The 13,660-nt window shown below is 42.4% G+C and overlaps 1 protein-coding gene across 1 annotated transcript in view; it reads right to left on the minus strand.

Moving 5' to 3' along the window:
• The window catches only part of OXCT1 (3-oxoacid CoA-transferase 1), a 460,447-nt gene that overhangs the window by 180,092 nt on the left and 266,695 nt on the right, over positions 1-13,660 (minus strand). Inside the window, exon 13 of the mRNA XM_086960586.1 lies at positions 10,104-10,179. Coding sequence (XP_086816712.1) covers positions 10,104-10,179 — 76 coding nt within the window. The remainder of the gene's footprint in view (positions 1-10,103; positions 10,180-13,660) is intronic.

The raw sequence follows: 13,660 nt of genomic DNA on the forward strand, positions 1-13,660 counted from the left end.
TGGATCAGTTTGTTCCTTTCGGAAAAAACACAAGTTGTATCTTCGAGTTCTTTCCTTTCTAAGGAAAAACAAATTAATGCAGGAGTACCCCAGGGCTCGATCTTGAGTCCCCTCCTTTTTAATTTATATATGATGCCCCTCATTTCCATCATTGAGTCATATGGCATATGTGTCACTTATGCAGATGACACCCAACTGATTGTCTCCCTGAATAAAAATTCTATCAAAGCCGAACTAAACTTCCAAACCTGCCTGACGGAGATCTTCAGGTGGATGGATAACAACCACCTCAAATGTAACACAAGCAAAACGAAAATCCTGCCCATGGGGAAAAATGTGGAGTTTTGCCCAAACAAATGGTGGCCCGAGGGCACCACTCCCCAGCCCCTCCCCCCCGCCTTCTGCAGTCGAGTCTGCAAGGAACTTGGGCATTTACATTTACATATTTTGACCCACATGTGAGAAATCTAGCTGGCTGCTGTTTCAGTGTGATAAAATCTTTGAAGACATTTTTTGACTTCTTGCCTATTGAGGCCAGAAAGTCTGTTGCAGTTTCCTTGATACTCTCACGTCTCGATTACTGCAATGGGCTGATGGCAGGAGCAAAAAAACAAACCCTGCAGAAATTACAGAGTATTCAACATGCAGCCGCCCGGCTGGGACTCAAACTCCCTAGGCAATCTTCAGCATCCGCAGCACTTAAAACTCTGCATTGGCTCCCGATCCACAAAAGAATTCTCTTTAAAATTTTACTGTCCACTTTTAGAGCCCTAAATAATATCGGTCCTAAGTATTTAGCAAACAGATTCACCTGCTATAATCCCAGCAGAGTCCTAAGGTCAGCAGGGCACAACCTCGCGAACACCCCGAAATTTCTCCTGAAAAGGAAAGGCGGAAAAACATTTACTGTTTTGGCCTCCAAAGAATGGAACGCCATGCCCAATGTTTTGAGAATGCTGCCCACGGAGTCCATTTTTAGGAAGAGACTTAAAACTTGGATATTTAACTTAGCAGACCCATATGTGCTGAATGCAATCTAGCGCTTTCTCACTACACTCACCCTATTTCCTATAGCGCCAGGATGCTCCTTTCGGAGCGACAGTTCGCGCTTCATAAGTGTAAAATAACATAACATAACACAGGAAGTCAGTGAACATGTACCAAATAAGTAGACAGCTATGTGAGCTCTTTCTGGCTAAAATCATTCTTGCAGCCGCATTTTGAATGAACTGAAGCCACTGCAGACAACATTGAGGCAGACTCAAAAGGAGGACATTACTACAATCCAACCTGGAGGTAATGAGTGCTTGGACTACAGTCTTCTGAGGAGTATTCCATAGTAAAGGAAGTACTTTGTAATACATGCGTGGAATTAAGAAACATATTGGTAGAAATTTATCAATGTGTGGTAAAAAACAGCTGATTGTTCAGAAAAAATGCTAGGTTTATGGCAGATGTAACCGGAGTTTGTGTTTCTCTGAGCTGTTCTGACCACCATAATGTTATGTTATGTAATGTAGGCTTTTAAAGCGCACTGTTACCCAAGGGTGTCCTGGCGCGGAGCACTGTCCCACTGGAGTCCCTCTGCAACTGAGCTTATTCTGTGAATGTTTTCAGCCCCTTCTTAAACGAAAGGAGATCTGTGGAGTTCCTAAGATGAATTGGAAGCTTGTTCCAGGCATTTGTGGCACCTACAATGAAACTCCTGCCACGCCAATTGGCTTTCTTAGCCCTTGGAACAATCACTCTCTTTGCTGCCATGGAACACAACATTCTCCCAGGGACATACCACCAAAGGTGCTTTCTTAGGTATTCCGGGCCACGGCCCGTCAGGGACTTAAAAACCATACATAATGCTTTGAATTGGAGCCGTTGTTTTATAGGGAGCCAATGTAGGTGTCGCAGGCTATTTCTGACCGATGTGAACCTTGGTGTGCCTGTTAGCCGCCTTGCCGCCGCATTCTGCACCATCTGGAGTCTGTTGAGATGTTTCTTTTGAATATTCAGGTAGAGGCTGTTACAATAATCTAGACGGGACAGAATGAGGGCTGAGAAATCTGTCCTGAAACTTTCCTCTGACCAGAAGTATTTTATTTTCCTCAAAGTTCTGAGGATGAAAAAACTTGTTGAAACCACCCCACTAACCTGGTTCCCAAACGACAGTGAGTTATCCACGATCACCTCCAGATTCTTGGCTTTCCATGTAGGGGATGGCGGGGTGCCCATTTCATTGGGCCACCAATGTTTTGCCTGCATTAAGCTTCAGGCAATTGGCAGACATCCAGCCAGTTACTGCTTTCATACAGTTGTGGCATCTTGCGGCTTTTTCAGCTTCTTTACCCCACTGAAGGGACAGCACGATTTGTGTGTCTTCCGCATAAGATATCAATTGCAGCCCAAAGTATCTTATGAGGGAGTCAGCGGGCTCACAGCATTGGACTAAGGGACGAACCCTGTGGCACCTCACAGGGAAGAGAAAACAACTCTGGCCTGTCCCTCCCAGATCCACCGTCTGTAATCTGTCAGCCAGAATGATTCAATAGGTTCCATGACTTACCCTGGACCCCGGCCTTCAACAAACGGCCCATCAACACCTCATGATGGACCGTGTCAAAGGCCGCTGACAGATCCATCTAGATCAGGATGGCGGAGCCTCTCTGGTCCAATGCCTCCCGTACCTCCTCACTTGCTTTAATCAGCGCTAGCTCTGTGCTATGTCCCGCTCGGAACTCATACTGCAATGGATCCAGAGCATTGTTGTTAAGAAACAAACTAAGTTTTACATTGATAGCTTTCTCCATTATTTTCGCAGGTAATGGAAGTCGGGAGATGGGTCTGTAGATGTTTGGATCTCTGGGATCTAGATTTGTTTTTTTAATCAATGGCAAAATAGAGGCTATTTTCCATGCTGTTGGATACTGACCTGATCCCAATATGAGATTCAGGCGTCAGGCTGGTAGCAATGACCTCGGGGGAGTTTTTAATTACCACTGCTGGACAAGGGTGCAGAGGGGATCCGGAACTGCACCCCATCGGTAGACTTGTAACCTCCTTAACTTCCAGAGTTGCCGATGAAGATTGCAACTACTTTTAGAACAACAAATGCTCTGTTTTTTTCCTTGTCAAGTTTTAAGAGGTTTTGCTGCATCCAGTCTGCTATCCCAAAAGTGCACCCAGTAAAATTGTTCTTACATGCCTCTTCACTCTGGGATATAGACACAATGGTCAGGGGGTCATCCATATAAGACAAACAGACTATAGCCTCTCTGTACTGCCAATGGAGCCACAGATCTATTAAATAGAGTAGGGCTGAGTAATGATACCTGTAGCACCCCACAACAGATGGATAAGTGGTGGTGGTGGGGGAGGAGGGAGGTCTTCATAGGGAGGACATGATACACATTGGAATCTATTTTCCAGAAACGATTTAAATGATTTTAAAGCTGTTTCCATCATTCCAAATTCCTGTATTCTAACAAGCAATTTAACATGGGACAGGTCTGAATCCAGACTGTGCAGTGTCAAGCAGGAAGTCGTCTTTCTGCTCGGAACGCATCATCAGCCCCTGCATCTCTTATCAATAGCTCAGTATTTTTCAGTAAAAAAATGAAGGATTGTATATCAGAATACTGTGTACAGAAATAGTGTCTGACAAAGCTAGTGTCTTAAACATCGTCCCACTAGGTGTAGCTTTTCTATCAATAACTCCGAAGGGGTGATGTTTTTATAGAGACCATCAAGGACAATATTTATGTCAGACCATATTCCGAGCATGATATTCTGGTATCACACCGTGATGGGCAAGTCAACCAAACCTCGTATTCTATCCAAGCTCAATAAAACGAATGCCACAAACGTGGTCATTGTAACAGGTTATTATTTCTAAAAGTTGAGACTTGGTCAATTTCTGATGTTACAGTGTTAACTTTCCAGTATGCTCGTGGTTAAAAAGGTCTATGGGTGATTAAATACATCACGTTTGTTTTATACTTGTAAAGACCAGACAATCTCCCGAGCTTTACCAGGCTTAATAAACTTTAAAGACAGAAAACTGTAAACTAAAAAATAGCGACATAATTAAACACTACCAACATAAGTAAAAGTCACAAGAACAGGCCATAATGATATTAAATAAGGTGACATTCAATAAATACAAACTTATGGACTAGAAAAGAGCAGAGCCATCACGCTTCTAGGTTACCAGTAAAATCACAGAGCAAACAAAAAGAGGAGGTGGGAGTTTAAAGAGTGGATAGAACACTGCAAGACCTTCCACAGTTCAGCACAAGCAGCTCTGATGAACCGTGCCACCCAGATCCATTTGGCGATTAAAAGTCTGTCTGCAGCAGAGCACAGATTTCTTCCGGGGTTACTCAAATAAGCTCAGTTCTAAAGGGCAGTGCTTCTTTGTAAAAAGTATAGCACCCTAACCTTTTTTTGAAGTTAGCCAACCTATCTTACTAGACTGCAGAAACTAGAGACATCCTAAAATTGCAAGATAAGAGCATATGCATAGTATAAAGGAATATGTAGGTGTGAGCTATATTTACTTCAAAATAGAGGCTAGTTACCAGTAATCCTACCTCTCTGTCATGGTAATCTTACTTATTTCATGAACACGGACTATTTCTCTCAGGAGGTAGGAGCCCGGGACTCTAGTACAGTTTGTGCCTACCGAGAAGCACATTTTATATTTTGGTTTTCAACAACCAGTTAATCAGTTTAACAAAACAGAGGCTCCAGGCTCTGTTTTTAACTAGAGTATCATTTATTACTAATCCCAAATCTAGACGATGTAGGGTCATCTATCTGGTGCACAAAGAGCAATTCTTTACTTAGTCACCCTTAATGCAATTACCAAATTACGCTCAACTACCCTCAGAGGCACCGTCCTACCTCAACACACTGTCTACATAAATCAGAAATGGAAGGAGCGTACTAGTCAACCAATCTTGTGATCAAATGCACCATAACGTAATTACAACACAACATTTCAATAACAGTCTTCCAGGTGAGTCTTGTATGATGAATGTTCTTTTTTATTTTTCAAAAGATGTTGTTTAACTTTTAAGGTGGAGATTTATCCAATTCACGCATATCCAGAAAGTTGTATCAGGCATCTGGCTTGTACTCAATACACAATATTCTTGCGTTGTCAGAGAGGGAAGGGTGTGGATGAATTCTGTGAAAATTTCCATGCTGGAGTCCTCAGATTAAAACTTCTGATTCTATTGTCATTCTGGGATCTTTGGTATTGTGAACATTGAACAGAACAATAAGCTTTTTTCATCTTTTGATGAGCTCTAAACACTCATTTAAACACTACAGTAAACGCCCCGAGACATATCTTGGCATAACAAAATTAATTTGAATATGTTTCAATGACAGTCCTGTCCATACTGGGTGACATCCAGAGAGCCCACAGCTCATTGGATGACACCCAGAGAGCCCGCAGCTCACTGGATTACGTCCTGTATTATTCTTTGCTATCAGACGGTCAGTTGGAGGGACATCAAACGCTCTTTCAACCACTAGGAAATGGTCAACCTCAGACTTTTTTAGCAAATGGCCCAAATGTCAAAAAAGGCAGCACAGTTCACACATTTGCAAAGTATTATTGGTTAGATTTGTAATTTCAGAGCAAACGCCTAAGTGTTTCAAGCATTCTGCTAAACCCTCTTAGCTAAATCTACTGTTAACATAAAAACAGCTCAATTCTTATCCCTCTATTTTTCCTCTGCAGGCGTAGATGGGTTTGGGAAAAAGGAGGTTAATGGTACAGCCTGATTAAGAAGGACATCTGAAATGACTTATGGGCGAAATTCTAGGTGATTTTTAACAAAACCATATCCTCATGGGACACGGTCTATGGCTTATTGGAACAGTGATTGAATCTCACCAACCATGGGTGAAGACGAGATGGCCTGCAGAGAAGCAGCTTTCTGTAAAAGGTTCCATAGCATGGGCTTTATGTATGCACTAAACATAGAGGGTTAGTTCAGACATTATTAGGGTAAGCTGAGCATCAAAAGTAGGTCTTATGACTCAAGGGAAAACTCTTGTTTCTTCTAAAAAGTCCTCTATTACTGAAGCAGTGAAGAACGAGGTCTGAGATGTACTGTTTCAATAAGGCTGTAATCACTTCCAGATGTACTTTTTTTGGGAGCACTTTACAAGTTTCATTTAACAAAGAGTAAAAGTTAGTGGTGGACAAGCTTTTAGCTTTCTTCAGTAGTACGGGCTCCCGGGGAGTTTGTCGAGATTCATCAGTCTACATTACACCCATTACAGTACAATGCTATGTTGGATACACCTTTGCCTCTTTAGAGACTTTCGGGCACAAGACTAGAGTGATAACATGCCTCACATAAGAAGCTTGACTAAGTCCACTGTGCTACTAGAACAGGGTCCTTACTGGGAGTGCAGCAAATCAAGGGACTATGGTAGAATCTATTCTAGACATTCCAATTTAGGATAATGGCGTGCCTACACCACAGCTAACAGGGCACTGTCTTACCGCACACACTGCCTGAAAATGGGTGTGGAGCAGAGGGCAGAAGTCTCCCATTCTTTACAAAGGTAATGCCATAGCAAGCAAAGGACCAATGGGGCCTTCGCTATGTGTAGGCATTTATATATGTGTAGGCATTTATATAGCGCACTGCTACCCGTAGGCGTCCTGGCGCTTCGAACGCTGCGAAACCCTTCCTGGCTTCCCTGAGAGATGGTCCCTTAATGGGTATCTCCAGGGTGAGACCAGGCATCCCCGGCGGTCTGGGGGGCCGTTAGTGAAGATGAGGCAAGCTAATGCCCATAGTTGCCGAGTGTGATCGCTGATCAGAGTGGGCACCGAGGCGAGAGGATTATCGAGTCCGCTGACCCTGGTCCAGAAACCTGCCGCGCCGGGAATCGAACCCTGGTCCCGGGCCGTCCTCTGCTCTCGGGTCTGCCGCCTCTAACCAGCGAGCCACACTACTTCACTTCGCTATGCCCTCATGGCAACCGAAAAACAGGTTTACTCCCGATTTAAAGAGCCTTAACAAATTGTTGGCTAAAGCTTGAAATAAAATTCAAAAACATCTTTGAATTTTATTTTTTTTGCAGTTTCATACAGCATTACTGGAAATATATGCAGCAATGTTCCTCATTACATTTAATTTTCTCCACTTCTCGCGGATAAACTACTATTGGACTCCAAAACTGGGTGAACAAATAAGAACGCGTTTAACCTTTTTATTAGGGAAGACAGTCTGAAAACATTCAGCCTTTGTGCTAATTTGCATGTATTTAAATCGACCGAAGGTGAAGTGCTACAGAAGTGAAAAGAGAACATGAACTTCCACTGTCTGCCTAAAAGTACTGTGGCATAAATTACACATTTAAAAAAAAACTGAATAATGTATATTTTACAGGTTATTAAAGAGCACAGTATGCAATGCATATTTCATGCAGCTCACAGCTATTTTTCTTTTAGACTGCCGTGTGTAGACATTTTTTTTGTTTTGTGGGCATAATAAAACCCCTCACCAAATTAATGCGAATAGCTGCGAAAGGGGATACTGACCACCTATGGAAGTAGGGGTAAATGCACTGGAGACGCCCAAGGTATCTGGGCTTCCCAGGGACTCATTAGAGGGACAGGGATCAGACACGAAGAGCAAAAATGAAAGTGTGATAGTAAAGACTATTCGACCAATTGGACGAACTCTCAAGGTTTATTAGGGTAATTTTGTGATGATTTATTTCTAAAAATAATAGTGTATAGTATCCTTGAGGATAAAAAGGGTCATATAATTTTTATCTTCTGCCAGCTGCTTATGAATTATTCATTGCATAACAAATACAAACGCCAGTGTAACATTGCGAATCTATTGCTGCATGCGGAGTGTCAGTTGTGTGCTGCTCTCCTTGTATTCCCTGTCACCCGTTGGTGAAGGATTCATACACGTAAAACACATAAAACTGACAGGATGACAGCAAATCACAAATCATGCCAGGCTAAACTCTATTTTTAGGTTCATAAACAGCGTCCTTTTTAATCATAAAACAACATAACTGGTAATTTGACATGAACAAATCCAGAGAGAAAACATTAACAGTGCTTGTTGTGCAGTCATCTGTAATTGTTACAAATTCTGTGAATTTTTTTCCATACCCAGAAACATGCATTTTTAAAGCAGGCGCAGAACAGTACTAAGGGGCTCATTAGGATCGTGGATTTCCCACATCCTCCGGGCCGGCGGAAGCCACCGCCGGCCCGGAGGATGCGGGAAAACCGCTGCGGACCCACTAAAGACCCCCCGCCACATTAGGAATGGCTGATGGGTCTTGGTTTCAGTCCGCCGATTTTCCGCCGCGGTCGGCTTACAACCGCGGCAGAAAAGCTCTAATATGGTGGCGGTGTCTCTCAGACACCGCCAGACATATTAGGATGTGTTAAAAAAAAATGCTTCTCCGCGGCTGGTTTTCCGCCATGGAAAAGCATGTGAAACTTCACTGTGCTGGTCCGTTGTGGGCCCCCTGGGTGAAGGGGGGTTGGGGGGTGCACATGGGGGGTACCTATGTTACCCCCCTGTATTTGTATGCAGAAATCGGCAGGTACCGCACGGTGCCTGCCGCTTTCTGCATACAAATGCAATGTATGCATTTTTACCATTGCGGCGGGTGCAGCTTGAAGCCGCACCCGCCGCAATGGTAAAAATAGAGGATACATCCTAATTTCACAGGAGGGAACTCCGCAGGCCATGCGGAGGTTCCGGCCGCGATCCTAATGAGCCTCATAGTTCGGTTAGGTCACCTTTCATAGCTATCATGACTGCACCTTGTCTGTGTTGTGCAGTGTATGAGGATTTCACTCTGTGGGAGGGCGCTTGGGAATAACTGAATGGCTTCCTGCATCGCCAACCCTGAAGAACCTTGATGCAGCGAAGATGGGGATCCACAGGGACACCATGTCCTGGATGAAAACCGTAGTGATGCAGGAGGCACATCATGAACAAAACTATGGCCTGACCACCCTCTGTGTACCATAAGCCCTCAAAGTCAAGCAAGGAAGGACCTTGCTTACGCCAAATGTACAAGGAGGAGGCCCAACTGGTAGATCAAGCCCTCAGTACGCCCAAGTGGAAGGAAAGAAGAGAATGGTATGCCTCTCCAGCAGTCTGGACAAGCAGCTTTGAAGCCTCCAGGAGAGATGCATAAAGATACATGCGAAGATCCATCCCACAAGTCATTTAACTCTCAATTAATCCTATATAATGCCTTGAAAATCATCAGACCCCATGACACACAGCTCAGGCTGCATTTGAAACAACATGACCACTCCTGAATGGTCTGTAGCCAAAGAAAACCTGAGAAAAACAGTTGAAAACCTTGCTTTCCATTCTCCAAGGGGTGTTGAATTTACTCTTTGATGGAATGGCAGTTGTACTTGGTCCTTTACCCGGACACATTTCTAGGTCTACACCTGGTCTTCCTCTTTGCGACTCACTAGTTTAGGGCATCAGGGACTCCAGTTCCCATGGACAGTCATGGAACAAAGATTCAGGTCCAGAGAAGGTTGACAGGAACATTCAATCATCCCAATCTTAAAGGGATGCATCAGAATGTCGCACTGAACCTTCTACTCGCCCATGAGATTGCACTTTGCCTTTGTACTCCATGCCACTAAATGTCCCCAGAGCAGCCAGCAGAGTTAGAACATTGTTCGCAAGCATAGAGACTTTCGACATTGATACTCCATATGGTTATTGACCGTTGTGTTACATTTAATGTATGTGCTTCTTCCCGCCTTTGAGTGCAACCCTTTGTTGCATTATACAATTTCCATCAGATGCAAATACTAGCCAAATGCAATATTTACTAGGTGTCCTGCTGAAATTTGGACAACAACTTGGTGTACAGGACATTACCACAGTGCAGTCTAGAAATCATTACTGTGCCAATAAAGAACATGTGGATGATAAGGGGAGAATCATTTCAACGTCCACTTGCTTATTACACAGGCAAGCATCATAAACCAGGTTATAGCACAAATTGATGAAGTCTCATGCTAACTAAAAAGGAACGGGGTTGGCTAACAGAGTATGGAATGGCGTACTCACGGGAATCATCCAGTTTGCCAAATCACCGTACTGCGACACTTGCATCCCACCGAGCATCGTCATGTTAACATGCCCACTGAAACAGAAAACAATCATGTTTTGAGACAGAATTTAATCAGTTGCAGATCACTGCAAGCAGATCAAAGTGAAATGAGCTTATTGAACTGTAAGACAAACACACAAGTTCAAGTGATGCAGAAGACTGCCACATGGTGGTAATAGACAAGGGTTGGGCACCATCTTTATTGCCACGTATGGTTCATCATTATGGAACAGTAATGCTATGCCGAAAGGTTTACTGGACTGTGAGCACCGTCTAAAAGTACAACTCAATGCATGTGAGACAGATTATAAAACACAGAAGCATTCAAAGGCACGGACATTTTTTTAGGGTTGGGGTATAATGAGGTGGGGCAAGGGGGGGGGGAGGAGAAGACCACTTTGAACAACATTTATTCATAGTGAGACGATGAGAGTTCACACGTCAAAGCCTATACGACAGTTGTTCACATATCTAAGTCAATGTAGCACACATTCATAGGTTTATAAAAACAGCAGAAGTCACATTGAGGAATAGTCGCAAAGATCCAGGGAAACTTAACATACTGCCTGCATACGCAATGTCTAAGGCCATGCATAATTAACAAGTTCATCAATTCCCACGATTTATGCAGAAAAATTACACCAGGAATTAAAAAAAGGCATGCACCTGTGCATCATTTCAAAAAGCATTCAAGACAAAGGCTCTGTCCCCACCTGCTGAACTGGAAATTTGCCAAATGAGCCAATATGGATAACTGCAATAGGTTCTCCTGGAGCAACAGTTCCTGCCCAGTTCAAAATATTTGATGTTGTAAGTGTACAGAAAATTCGTTTTTTGGTTTGCCAACTAAAATGAAGCAATTAGGATATGCATTCTTCCTGCTCTTACACTTATGAAAAGAGACCAGCAGTTTGTGCACTGCTTAGTGGCACTTTCTCCGAAATGGGGCAGCATGATTGCTGGTCACTTGAGGGACATGGGTAACTGTATAAACCACAGAGTCAAATTGACTTCCTGAAATCTTGACTTAGTTCTGGGGCACACTATTGATACATCTCTTCTTCGTGCTTATGGCACAGGGCTTCATCTTGAGGGCTGTCCCTTGGTGTTTGGGATGCTTGAAACTGCGGGAGCACAGATGACTACTCACTGGACTCAGACCTTTCAGTGTCAACATCACTGCACTCAAGACCATTAAACTAGAATTTTTAGGAAATGGTAAAAAGAAGACCCAGTCTTCGTTGTCACTCAGCACAAATAATGAAGGAAGATAGGATGAAACGGCACCGGCGTCTCTTTACAGTAAGAGTTTCTTTTAGAGCTCTCTGCCGGCTACACAAGTTATTACTCAGACAGGGTATGCTTCAAATTTCTTTTTTTTTGATTTCTGTAATTTTTTATTGTAGAAAAAAATATATATTTACATGGAGCATGCAAACATATGGAGAGGAATGTTTCCAGAGTCTCGTTTATTTCAGGGGCTTCTAGCAGTAGAGACGAAACATTTTCACATATGTGCAACTTTCTGCACAGGAAGGTGAAGGATTCTAAAACTGTCTTCCCCAGCAGAATTCCCCCCCCCCCCCCCCCCGACCCCCAAGAAGTGACATTCTCTGAGCTAGGTGAACAGTCTAGCTCTTTATTGGAACTCTGATCATAGGCAGCGGCAGCTGTTATGGGAAGAAGGTGTTGTGATATTTAGGTAGATGCTGCAAAAAGATGGATAAAGTGCAGTATTTGAGTAGTGTACAGCTGTCTGATTCACAATATAATAGTGTTGAAACATCAGATTTGGTAGCAGAGATGTGTGTCTTGGATCACTGTTTGTGAAACTCGATCCATATGAACTAAGAAGTACTGTCAGTTCAACCGTCCTTCAGAAGACACATCGTCTATCACTCTTCTACAGCTCAACAACACTTCCTTTGGTTTTTCCTCTCCGTGAAACTATTGAAGCGATTAACTGCGCTTTATACATGGGATAAAGTACTACCTGCTGCACATAATTAGGATACTGCAAGTCACAAGAGCAGTTCCTCTATAAGGTTATGTAACTCTGAGAGGACTTTCAATATCCTTATGTACGGCAGGGTGTAGTTTATTTCATATAATACATTGTTCTACCATCACCATTCCAACAGACCACTTAAAACCTTGAAGAGTAACTCTTTCATATGAAAGAGAGAGCATGTCTGCAAACACGAAGAATAAAAATAGAACCTCTAGGGCAAAATTAAAAACATAAAAAATCTGGTAGATATTTATGCAAATAGATATTAGATACAGTCAAATACAAGTCGGCTTAAAAAAAAAAGGCTGCAGTAGCGCGGAATGTTTACAAGATCTGGAAAGATTATCACTTTTCCATAATTGTGCAAAAATAAACATGCTCTTTCAGTTTCTCACTGTAAACGAGAAAAATAGAGCAGAAGAAAGAAAAGCAATGTTTTATTTTCGTTGCTTTAAACAGCTTCTCCGTGACCGGACTTGCCTTTCAAGTCGGCAGCTGGCTATGGCAGCAGGCATTAGGATGTTAGAAATCAACAGCAATATCTTACTGCAATTAACTCACAAGTCGCTGATTATAATGAAATTAGAGACGTGCATTTATACAGCGATTACAGAATCCCTTGTATTATAATGGAATTATAAAAGAACATATCATGGAGTTGTGTGGATGCAGAAGTGGAAATGGACACGATTCCTAGAACGGAGATGTCTTTGTTCATAAGAAGCTGGTGTCAACACCTCCATGTTTGGCGTCATTAAGAGATGTAAATATCATGTCTGGTGCAATAGAAGCTTTACCTCAGTCTCGGAGGCTTTATGGCAGTTTCGGTTTCCCAGGTCTTGTAACCTCGGGGATGAAAAAAGTATGCTTGGGGTATAAACCAATACTTGCATCTGTTCAACAGTCAGCATAGTTAAAGAATATTGTGTGTGATTAGGCTTCTCCTTATTTTGTTATAGCTGTAATAGGTCAACTTTTCAAATAAAGAGTAGAGGAAAAGAATTTAAAAAAAGGTTTTATATGTTCCATCTTGAATTCAACAAGTGAAAGTAAAACTTCTAAATCTTTGTGTAAGGAAAGATATAACACATTTATTGTAACATATTTACTATGGAGATTTATGTTAATTAGGTAAGGATACAGGATCATCATAAGTCAATGTGTGAGTTCGGATGTCAGAATAATCATCGGCAAGAACAGTGACAGAAATAGAATTTATAAAACTATCCTCACACTTGGCCTATATTTTCTATTATTAACTTCAATGAGGTGATATTTCTATAAAATGTATTTGTCAGATGAAACCCTGAACTTCTGCTAGAAATGGTAACACCAGAGTAGACACACTAGCAAAGCAATTGCTCTGGGCAGGTAAACCTTTTGGTCTTGCCGGTGCTGTGTGGATGCAGACGCAACTTGATAAAAAAAAATCTAAATATCTTTGACTTACCACCATCAGGCACTTACAAAGTGCTTAAGCAAACCATGATAAGGCAACCAAGA

This window comes from Lissotriton vulgaris, chromosome 3_1 (assembly GCF_964263255.1).
Source record: "Lissotriton vulgaris chromosome 3_1, aLisVul1.2, whole genome shotgun sequence".
Taxonomy (NCBI): Eukaryota; Metazoa; Chordata; class Amphibia; order Caudata; family Salamandridae; genus Lissotriton; species Lissotriton vulgaris.